The sequence below is a fragment of the Mixophyes fleayi genome, chromosome 4 (assembly GCF_038048845.1).
Source record: "Mixophyes fleayi isolate aMixFle1 chromosome 4, aMixFle1.hap1, whole genome shotgun sequence".
NCBI classification, from domain to species: domain Eukaryota; kingdom Metazoa; phylum Chordata; class Amphibia; order Anura; family Limnodynastidae; genus Mixophyes; species Mixophyes fleayi.
The window spans coordinates 121,184,111-121,196,388 of record NC_134405.1 but is presented as its reverse complement, the minus strand read 5'-3'; the positions used below and the strand labels follow the sequence as shown (position 1 = coordinate 121,196,388).

The window sequence follows — 12,278 nt, the reverse complement described above, 5'->3', positions numbered from 1 at the left end:
AAATGCTTCAGAACTCATTGGACGGCGCTTCACAGTGCAGATGGACAATGACCCGAAGCATACTGCAAAAGCAACCAAAGAGTTTTGTAAGGCTAACAAGTGGAATGTCCAAGTCAAACATCTGACCTGAATCCAATTGAGCATGCATTTCACTTGATGAAGACAAAACTGAAGGGAAAATTCCCCAAGAACAAGCAGGAACTGAAGACATTTGCAGTAGAGGCCTGGCAGAGCATCACCAGGGATGAAACCCAGCGTCTGGTGATGTCTATGCGTTCCAGACTTCAGGCTGTAATTGACTGCAAAGGATTTGCAACAAAGTAGTAAAAAGTGAAAGTTTGATGTAGGATTGTTTAGTTTGTCCCATTACTTTTGGTCCCTTGAAAAGTGGGAGGCACATATAGAAACTGTTGTAATTCCTACACTGTTCACCTGATTTGGATGTAAATTACCTCAAATTAAAGCTGAAAATCTGCAGTTTAAGCACATCTTGTTTGTTTCATTTCAAATCCACTGTGGTGGTGTATAGAGCCCAAAATATAAGAACTTTGTCGATGTCCCAATATTTATGGACCTGACTGTATATACAACACAGAAAGCATTATAGGGACATATATACACAGAGTCAGACTGGGGCATGAAGGGCCCACCGGGGTACTGCAGTGGTAAGGGCCCATGAAATATTGTCTGTGCACCACTGCAAAATGAGACCGTTCCTCTTAAAGGCAGCCACCATAGGGTCAAGCCAGCCAATAGAGGGAGTGTGATCAATCCACAAGATAAATTATATTTTTTTGTATTGGTATTTGTTAATTATACAGAAACCAATGCAGGCTGTTTGAATCTATAAATAAAGTAATTAATATCTCCCTCATCTCACTTCATTGTAACGCCTATAGGAAACATCAATTAATTTAAACATAATCTGTCTGCTGCCAGAAGCCTTTCACATACATACACACACTACCTTCCACACACTTACTTCCACAAACTAACATCTTCCTGTCTCCAACTTATTTTTCTGTGGCTTAGCACAGCGGGTATGTCTATGCTCCAATTGGCTAAGTGACTGTGTTATGTCACTCAACCAATTGGAGCACAGCCTGAGCAGGAAACTCTTCAGTACAACAGAGGTTCAGACTGCCCCTCAACTTGGTGCATGCCCTGAGGGCACTGTTTTAGCCCCCACTATGGAAAGGGGGCAGTGTGACCCTGTATATACAATGCAGAGACCTCTGTACAATATAGAAGCATCCTAGTGACATCTATACATTACAGAGAGCATCCTAATGACCTACATACAATATATAGATCATTCTAGGGACATTAATACATACATATAGGGAGCATCCTAGTGACCTATATACAATACAGATATCATTCTAATGTCATTTATGTAATGCAGAGGTCATACTTGTTACTCCTATGCAATACAGAGTACATATTAATAACCGTATATGTACAGGTAACATTCTAGTGACCTCTATACAATACACAGAGCCTTTTAATGAGCAATATAGAATAAAGAAATCATCTTACTAAACAATATACTTACAGAGAGCAGTTTCTTGACCACTAGCCAAAACAATTCATATGGGTGTCTTCTATTCAAAGGAAACCTTGTTCTGGAGACTTCTTTAAAATGCAGCCCCTCAGATCACTTGTGGTTTTACAGTGTAGGTCTCCAAAATATCTGGTGTCTTTGCAGTGCACCAAAAATCTCTGGCAGTGTCACTTTGCAGATCCTGAAAATCTTTGGTGGTTTTATTATAAAGACCCCAGGCCTGTAGTGTTTTATAATGAAAATGCCAGATCCTGGATGGCTTTATAATGCAGACCCCTCGCTCCCCAATCTCTGCTGTTGAGAAAGTTCAGACCCTAGATCGCTGGTGGCAGCCCAAATTAATAACCACGCCCCCGCAATCCCATGCTGTCTCAGTGCATACTGTAAAAGGAGTTTGGTTGATTTGGAACACCATACTCAATAGACAGCTCCCACCACTTTGATTGGTCGATAGTTCCAGCCATTCACCAATGAGTATGTGGGACCTTCCTCTAGCCATTCACCAATCAGCATATTATTAGCCATCTACTGGGAATGACAGATATCCAGTAAGTGTGCAGCAATGGGAAAGGCTGGAGAGCATCCTCTGCCAGTCATTAAGTCATGGCCATGCACTGTGTGGCTGAAAGCAGCCAGACCCAAAACTGTAATAGTCCAGGGGGCTGATGTCCTCTACCACTGGCCTAGCCCACCTTTGGTTGGGAGCTACTATTTTGGGATACAGTTAGCACTATGGGTAACAAGTTATTAGACCTGTACCATTTTTATAAAATGGAGACCTGTGGGTGCAGGGTCCCAGGCAAATGCCCCCTCACCTGATGCTGGCAAATAAACAAATTTGAAGGAGTAGATGTGCATCCCTATAAGCGATGGCAATGTATCTAGGGTCAATGCATAATCTCCTTTGTTTTAGTACTGATACTGTTGCTTGCTATGTGAGGATGTTACAGTGCCTCAGTAGAGGGTATATCTTATATGGTTGATGACAACTCACCATGCACATACTTATATTTGTACAGGGCCTTAAGAATCAAACACAGTTGAAGCTGAACATTGTGAGTTGTCCACCTGTCACTACTGTCCTTATCAAGAGACCTGATCTGAAATACCAGCTGGGATTCAGTGTGCAGAATGGAATTGTAAGTGAACAACATACTTTATCTGGTTTTTACCTTTTCATTGTTATTCATTAAAAACAGTCAATAGATTTTGAATGCACAAAGCATCCATGTGACCATAGCCCAAGAGCAAGTCTAAGAGCAAAACTAACTTACATGTAAGAAGTTGCTGCTGTATATATCTGATCAGGCACACTGAGATTTGAAACCCACTGACACTGAGCAGCTGAGCAGTTCTTTGAAGTTCAGGCAGAGAAGGTTAGATACACCCTTCTATAGAGAATATGTGTCCAATATTTGTGTATCAAGATTTTGTACAGGCCTTTTGTTACACATATTAATTTTATATTCCTGAATTGTTAAGGTTATTTTTTAAATATGTTTGGTAATATATTGGTTAGTTTTCTTTTCGTTACTGTCAAGATATTAATTGTGTTTTTGATGTTGATATAGAGTCTTAGGGGACAACTTACATTCTGTAAACATAGCAACATGTTAATGGAGGGGTGTTAAACAAACCATCAGATATAATGAAAACAAAATATATTTTTGTAGTGGATTATATCTCAGTATTCAGCTACATGTAATTGGTTACTGATGAGTTATATGTAATTGTATATTGAGGAACAGACAACATACAATTATAGTATGTAATTATTTGGAATCACTTGCTTACAAGTCATAACTTCAATCACCTCGTTATGAGCAATACAATCTAAAGCTCAGTGAATAAACGGCAGCAAGCATCAACTACTTCCTTAAAAATGTGTCTTTACAGTAACTAAGGAGAGTCCCAGCAGCATAAAATACTTCATACATCTGGTTTCTTCTTGGTGCTCCAGCTTCCTCCCTTGGCCCAAAGAAACACTGGTGTATTAAATCGCTTGGGATTAATTTGGCCATGGTGTGTGTGATCCTGTAGTATAATCATACTTGTCGGCAACCTCACGGAAATTCCGGGAGAGTGGGCAAGAATGGGTATAATATTGTAAGATTGTAGATCAGGCCTGGCCAACCTACAGGCAAAGCATGCAGGGGCTTGTAGTATCACAACACCTGAAGGGCCAAAGGTTGTCCAGGACTGTTATAGATTGTAAGCTCCACTGTGGCAGGGACTGATGCATCTGAATAAAGTTATCTGATTGTACAGCGCTGTGGAATATTTGAGGCTATATAAATAAAAGAACAATAATAATGCCCAATGTGAGAACAAGGTCTTGATAAACAGGAGTTGGGTTTCTTTCTTCATCATGTGAATTGCATTCTGTGCCACTTATGTGTTTTTAAATAAGAACCAAATGCAGCGTTTTGATAATACTGCATACTATATCTGGTTACCACTATATTTGTTATACATACTTACAGCATACTTGCCAACCACGAGGGGCACGAGGGGTATATGGACGGAGGCGGCGGGGCTTCGTGAATCGCGTCATTTCGGCCCCACCCGAGTAACGTAATGCCTGTTTGGGGCCTTTTTGCATTGGTAAAAAGACCCCAAACAAGATTACATCACTGGGGGCGGGGCCAAAATGACGCGATAGGCGAAGCCCCATCCCCTCCGTTCGTTCGTGCCGGCTCTAATTTAGTGAAAAAGGCAGATACGGGAGAATCGCCAGCTCTCCCGGGATACCGGGAGACCTACACGGAATTCGGGAGTCTCCCGGACATTCCCGGGAGAGTTGGCATGTATGACTTACAGTATTAACATATATTAAGCGCTACTCTACCCTGTATTGACTCTACCCTATTTATAAATATGCCCCTTACTCTGGCAATAAGTAGGATCTTGTATTTCCAATTATTGCAGTGATTACACATCACTTATTGCTGCAATTGAACAATAATATATAGCTGAGGCAACAGAGTACTCTGTTGCCCTGACAATACTGGTCCAGGACAGCAAAGGTTAACATACCACTTTGCCAGGCCAGTTTCTGCAGATATGAGTATGTGTGTTCAGGCTTTCTGGCTCTAGCATGTGCTGGGTAACGGAAAGTCAAATTTGGACTTTCAGTTCCACAAATATGGAAAAATAGATACACATTTATTTTTTTAAACAACAAGAAAAATTAACAATCATTAAGAAAAGTTATTCAAAGAATTATCCAAAGAATAAAGCATTTTTAGAATTAATTTAATGTATTATCACCTATATGGCGATAATATAATAGATGTTGGCAGTATAATTACTGCCATGATATTTGTTAAAAATACACAGGAAAGCCATCGCCGGCAAAAGTCACACAATTATACCAATGTTATCGTCGCCAATAACCCTTACATGTATACGGCAAGTAAAAAAAAAGCCCACAGCTGTTACTGCTGGTGAAGACTCTTGGTTGCCCATTCATAAATGAGCCCCTAAAGATTTATAAGACCCTAAAATGATACTGTAGTTTAGAAAACAAATTATTTTGATTTGGGTTCCTCTAGTAGTAATTTGGCACCATCTGCTGGAGATAGCACTCAACTACATTTACTAATGTCTACAACGATGATAATAATAACAATAATGAAAATAATAAAAATAAGAATAAGACATTTATATAGGGCATTTCTCCCAATAAGACTCGAAGCCCTTTTCATTTACAGTATGAAAACACATGATACAAAATATATAAAAGATTAATATAATACACTAAAAGAGCTGAGCAATGGCTATTATGAAACTGGAGGTGCATTAATGAAATGCATGATAAACAGGTATGCATTGAGTCTGTTTTTGAACAATTCTAGATAGGAGCCTCTTGGATTGGACAAGACAGCCAGTTCTAAAAAGTAGGAGCCACAAAACTAAAATCTCAGACCCCAAATGAAGTATAAGATATTACAGGTACTGTTAGTAGTGTTTCATCTGCGGATCGCAGTGAGCCATTGGGAGTGTAGGGAATTAAAAGTTGTTTCATGTATCTAAGACCCTGATTATGTTGGGTTTTTGATGTCAATATTGAGACAAATTCACCATCTTACAGACTGCCTGCAAAGGGAATGGAGAACAGGTATTATGTAGCAGGAAATGGGGCATTTATGAGTGTAGGAAGACCTTCTTGGGGAATCAAATGCTTGATTTTATCCCTAAGATGAAAGAATGAAGATTTGATCACGGCTGACACCTCATGTATAAATGTCGAGCCACAATCAAGGAAAACAACAATATTACGTGCATGATCAGAGTTTGGCAATTCAATACCTCCGAACTTAAGCCCAGTTGGTTGCATCAAATGCAGTCCTGTCACTTGAAGGTGAGTAACCATGATAAGAACCTCTATATAGCCATTGAGGATTGATATTGGGTTCTTAGTACCTGGAGCAAAGGACAGCTACAGTTGAAGATCATCTGCATAGCAGTGGTAATGCAGGTCACAAAATAATCACAAAATTACATTTTTAAATGGTTGCATTCTATCTTGTCAAAGGTCTCTCTGCCACAAATGTTCAAAATAATGTATATTGGCACCAATATTCAGCGTTATTAATATATTCATAAATATGTGCATAATATTGTTGACATGATATTAATATACCTACTTCGTGACTCAGGACACACATGAAAAGAGGGCATGACTCTCCACTTTAGAGGTTTGGTCGCACGACAATGGGCATGGCCCGAGGGCGTGCCTGGCACTTCATCATCATCATCAACAACAACATTTATTTATATAGCGCCAGCAAATTCTGTAGCGCTTTATAATTGGGAACAAACAGTAATAAAACAATACTGGGTAATACATACAGACAGAGAGGTAAAAGGGCCCTACTCACAAGCTTACAATCTATGAGACAATGGTATTATTATTATTATCATTTATTTGTTAGGCGCCACAAGGTATCCACAGCGCCGCACACAGTACTAACATTAAACTATACAGGGTGAAACCATACAGAACAATAAACAAAAAGTACCAATACTTCAGAAACTCCGGCCAGTCATATGCAGTAAAGACGGAGCGGAAGAACAGGTATGGAGACAGGAGGGGAGGGGGCCCTGCTCATACGAGCTTACATCCTAAGGGAGGGTAAACAGACCAGGCACAAGAGGAGCCAGTTGAGGCAAGAGGAGAGAAGGGAGGACGAGCTAAAGGGAGGAGATGGGGGTTAAGTAGATGGTTGGTAGGCTTTGAGGAAGAGGTGAGTTTTGAGTGCACGTTTGAAGGAGCACAGAGTAGGAGAGAGACGGATGGAACGAGGGAGGTCGTTCCAGAGAAGGGGGGCTGCATGGGAAAAGTCTTGGTATCTGGAGTGGGAAGAGGTGATAAGAGTGGATGAGAGGTGGCGGTCGTTGGCCGAGTGCTGGGAGCGGGAGAGGTTAATGATATAAGGGGCAGTAGAGTTGGAGAGAGCCTTGTAAGTGGTGGTGAGGAGTTTGAAAAGGATTCTGTGGGGGTATCCTTGTGTATGATACACAAGGGTAAGTGCTACATCATATTGAATATTTGTCCAGCTAGAATGCAAAGGTTACAAAGTATTTAGTGGGCTGTATGCTAAGTCACACAACTATGTTGGTCAGAGGGTTTTTGTCTTGTGTTACATATGTAGAGGGTGGTAATAGGGTAAACCTAGGGAGATTAAGATGGTGGTAGAGGAATATTATAAGCTTGTCTGAAGAGGTGGGTTTTCAGAGAACGCTTGAAGGTTTGAAGACTACACCACACTTGCACCACAAACTAAGGTTTGTGGTGCAAGGGAGTGAATTCCATAAAGTGGGTGCAGCCCGAAAAAAGTCCTGTAACCGAGAATGAGAGGAAGTGATGACAGTGGAAGAGAGACGCAGATCTTGTGCAGAAGAAAGGTGTCTAGTTGGGAAATATTTTGAGACAAGTGAGGAGATATATGTCGGTGCAATTTTATTAATGGCCTTGTATGTCAATAGAAGAATTTATATTGGATTCTTTGAGAAACAGTCAACCAATGTAGAGACTGACAGAGTGACTCAGCAGACGAAACATTATTTACAGGAAAATTAATCTAGCTGCTGCATGCAAAATAGAATGTAGGGGCTCAAGTCTGATTTTGGGAAGACCAGTAAGGAGGGAATTACAATAATCGATGCAGGAGATGATGAGTGCATGAATGAAAGTTTTTGCAGTGTCTTGTGTGAGATATGTACGTATTCTGGAAATGTTTTTTAGATGTATGCAGCATGATGTAAATATAGAGTTGATGTGGGGAACAAAGGATAGTTGTGAGTCAAGGATTACACCTAGGCAATAAGCTTGCAGGGCGGGATTTATGGTCATGTTATCAACAGAAATAGAAATGTCAGGCAGGAAGCTTCTGTTTTTGGGTGGGAATATTATTAATTCAGTTTTTGAAAGATTGAGTTTGAGTTGACGAGAAGACATCCAAGATGAAATGGCAGAAAGACAGTCAGTAACGCGAGACAACACAGATGGTGAAAGATCAGGAGAGGATAGATAGATTTGTGTATCATCCACATAGAGATGATACTGAAATCCAAAGGAGATTATTAGTTTTCCAAGAGAAGTGGTGTAGATAGAGAATAGCAGAGGACATAGGCCTGAGCCTTGTGGTACTCCATCTGATAAAGGAAGCGGAGAGGAGGTTGTTCCAGAGAAATTAGCACTGAAAGAGCGATTAGATAGGTAGGATGAGAACCTGGATAGGACCTAGGGTCTTGAAGACCTAGGGATTGTAGCGTCTGTATGAGGAGAGAGTGGTCAACAGTGTCGAATGCAGCAGAGAGATCGAGGTGAATTAGAAGAGAGTAATCACCTTTAGTTTTAGCTGTGATAAGATCATTGACAACCTTGGTCAGCGCAGTTTCTGTGGAGTGTTGAGAGAGAAAGCCTGATTGAAAAGGATCCAATTGGTTGTTTTTCAGAAAGGAAACGTGTGAGGCAAGTATAGGCAATTCTCTCAAGAAGTTTGGAGGGGCATGGGAGCTGAGAGATAGAACGGTGATTTGTTTTTTTTTAGAATAGGAGTAATCACTGTGTGCTTGAATAGTGATGGAAAAATACCAGTAGAGAGAGATAGATTACAGATTTTAGTTAGAGGTGGAATGAGCACACGAGACAAGGACCTACCAATTTGTGAAGGTATGGGATCAAGAGGACAAGAGGTAGAGTAGGAAGATAAGAAAGTAGAAACGTCCTCTTAATTTGTGTGATCAATTGAAGAGAGGGTGTCATAGGATGCTGGTTGCTAGTCGAGGGTGATGATACCATTTCAAGTCTGATCTTATCAATCTTGTCCTTGAAATAGAAGGCAAGATCCTGGGCACTGATGTTAGTTCGAGGGTTTGGGGTGGAAGGTTTGAGAAGAGATCTAAATGTGTTAAAAAGGCATTTGGGGTTAGAAGTCTGAGCATAGATGAGAGATTGGAAGTATGCTTGTTTAGCAGTGTCCAGAGCATTACGATAGGAGTGGTAGATAGCAGTATATGCGCTGAAATCATTAGAGGTACAAGATTTACACAAGTGACATTCTGCTTTATGAGGAAAGTTTTTGTAGATTTCAAGTTACTTTAGTGTGCCACGGTTGACAACGAAGTCTGCACGGAGTATGAAGAGTCACTGGAGCCACTTGATCAAGGGCAGTTGCTAGGGTATGGTGAAAATCAGAAACTGCCATATCAGGGGTGGAGAATGTAGAAATTGGGGAGAGAAGGTGAAGAGAGGTGGAAAACTGTTGAAAATCAACAGAGTTAATATCCCTGCGGGTATGAGGAGGCTTGGAAGAGTTTGACAGCAGGGAGGTTAAAGAACTGGGAGTGAGTGAGTAACTAATAAGGTGATGATCCGAGAGGGGGAAAAGAGTGTTAAGGAAATTAGAAACTGAGCATAGTCTAGAGAAAACAAGATCAAGACTGTGGCCATCCAGATGAGTAGCAGATTCAATTCACTGGAAGAGGTCAAGTGAGGAGGTTAGAGAGAGCAGTTTTGAAGCAGCATTGGAAAGAGGATTAGCAGAACGGATGTTGAAATCACCCATGATGATGGTGAGGATGTCACACGATAAGAAGTGAGGGAGCCATGCAGAGAAATGTTCAAGAAATTGTTGGTGGGGTCCAGGGGGGCGATAGATCACAGCGATACACATAGAGAATGGGTCAAAAATCCCAACAGTATGTACTTCAAAAGATGTGAACGTGAGTGATGGGACATTTCGTAGAACTGTGAATGTGCATTGTGGGGATAGAAGTAGTAGAACCCCACCTCCTTGTCTGCCTCCAGGTCTGGTGGTGTGGGTGAAATGGAGGCCACCATGTGAAAAGGGCTGCAGGTGAGGCAGTATCTGATTGTGTGAACCATGTTTCTGTTATTGCTAGTAGATTGAGGTTGTTTGAATGGAAGAGGTTGTGTACGGAGGTAAGTTTGTTACAAACAGAGCATGCATTCCAAAGGGCACATTTAAAGGACTTTGAAAGAGATGGGAGACAGGTGATGTGTTTGAGGTTTGCTGGATTTCGGTAGCGTTCAGATATATGTGTGTGGGAGAAGTGGGGGGGACCTGGATTTGGTGATATGTCAGCAGCTAATAGAAGCAGGGAGAAAGAAAGATAGGAAAGTTGATTGTAAGATGTGTGTCATTTAGTTTCTGGCGACAGGGTGAGGCTGTTATAACTATTGAATTTAAATAGGACAACAGTTCATGAGTATTCACTAGAGTTGAGTGAAGTAATGAAGGGGCAATATGGACAGAGGTGTGTGTTGCAGGAAGGGTGAAGGCACTTCTGAAATGCTAATCCTAGTACTCCTCCCCTTCCCTGGAGACACATCTCCATTGCTGCCAGGAACCATACACACAGTTTTGCTGTGGGTAATGGAACATACCTCCCAACATTCCCAGCAAGTCAGGACAAATGTCATGGCTTCTGGGATGGTGGGACAATCCCGATTCTGAGGGACAGTTGCGAGGTATGAATTAATTTGTAAGATAAATTGAGATAATACCTTCTCTCTCCGGAAGAAAGAATAAGGAGACATACCCTGGGACTTTGTCTCTACTGTGGTAACAAGGTCCATCTTGTCCTCTCTTGTCCTAACAAGTTGGGAAAAGAGCAGGCCTAGAGAACGAGGAACAGGTCTGTCTAGGTCTGCAGATAATATCTTCCAGAAATGCACTTCTGGTTCCTGCCTTGATTTCTTTGGTTACACGTTCTACCTCTGTCTCTGCCTTTTTGGACAGTGGTGCTACTGGGAACTTGCTGGATGTCGAATTTGCCAGCTCTTTTGGATTTTTTCCTGTGAAGATTGAGCCTACCATTACAGTCTGTGGTCTTAATGGTGGTCCGTTACCTGGTGCCAAGATAGAGACATATATTCTGTAGCTCACTCTGCTGTCCCTGCATACTGAGTCTTTATCTTTCTATCTCATCAGTTGCCCTGCTGTTCCATTAATCTTGGGACACCCCTTGCTCCAGGTCCATAACTGGATTAGTTATCGATTGGAACAAGGGAGAGATTGTTCGTGGGGGCTCTTCCTGCTACTCTTGATTGGTTCTACCCATCTGGCTGCTTCAGTCTCTGCCAGATTAGCTACCTTTGCCATATCATGTTTTCTGGGATGCAGTCTCCAAAAAGGCAGCTGACACGTGACCTCCTCATCGCAATTATGATTGCACAATAGATTTATTTCCGGGCTCCAAACTGCTCAAGGGAAGATTCTCTCTCTTTACTTGAAACTTGGGCCATGGAAGACTACATAAAGAAGAATCTTCACAAAGGCTTTATTAGGCCTTCTAAGTTCCCTGTAGGAGCCGGATTCTTCTTTGGGTCCAAGAAGATCGGAACTTTCTGACCCTGCATAGACTTCTGGAGTTTAAATAAAATTATTATTATAAACACTTCCACTCATATTAGTTCTGTTTGACCAACTATGGGGTTGCTCCAAGTTGGTCAAACTTTTGCGCATCAGAGATGGTAAAGAAATGGAAGACCGCATTTAACACCCAGTCATGCCATTACGAGTATTTGGTCATGCCCTTCTAGGAATGCAATGCTCCTGTTTTCTTCCAGGATCTAATCAATGATGTTCTCAGAGAATTCTTGGATCACTTTGTCATGGTATATTTGGTTGACATCCTGATCTTTTCTACGTCTCTGGCTCAGCACCGCCTTCACGATAAACAGGTCCTCTTAAAACTCCAGAAGCATCAACTTTTTGCTAAGTTGGTTAAGTGAGAATTTGAGGTCCAGAAGGTCTCTTTATTAGAGTATGTCATCTCTTCTGATGGGTTTTCTACGGACCCTAGCAATGTCCAAGCAATCTTAGACTGGGTACGCCCAACTAATCTGAAGACCATCCAAAGATTCTTGAGCTTCGCAGACTATTACAGGAGATTTATCCATACTTTTTCAGACCAAGTAGTTCCGATTAGTGCCCTAGCTCGCATAGGGGCAGATACTGCTAACTGGAATCCTGACGCAAATGCTTCATTTGAGGCGCTGAAATCAGCATTCACCTCTGCTCCCATCCAGAATTGTTTTTGGTGGTGAAAGTAGATGCCTCTGATGTGGGTGCTGTTTTGTCTCAGAAGGATCCTTGAGATTGCAGACTGCATCCCTGCACCTACTTTTCACGAAACCCTCGTCTACTGAGGGTAATAACAATGTGAGCAATCGGGAACT

General features: G+C 41.5%; 1 protein-coding gene across 2 annotated transcripts in view; it reads left to right on the top strand.

Annotated features, from left to right (window-relative positions):
* Positions 1-12,278, top strand: part of APBA2 (amyloid beta precursor protein binding family A member 2) — a 284,025-nt gene that overhangs the window by 231,742 nt on the left and 40,005 nt on the right. For both annotated transcript variants that reach the window (XM_075208107.1, XM_075208106.1), the window contains one exon: positions 2,584-2,703. In XM_075208107.1, coding sequence (XP_075064208.1) covers positions 2,584-2,703 — 120 coding nt within the window. The remainder of the gene's footprint in view (positions 1-2,583; positions 2,704-12,278) is intronic.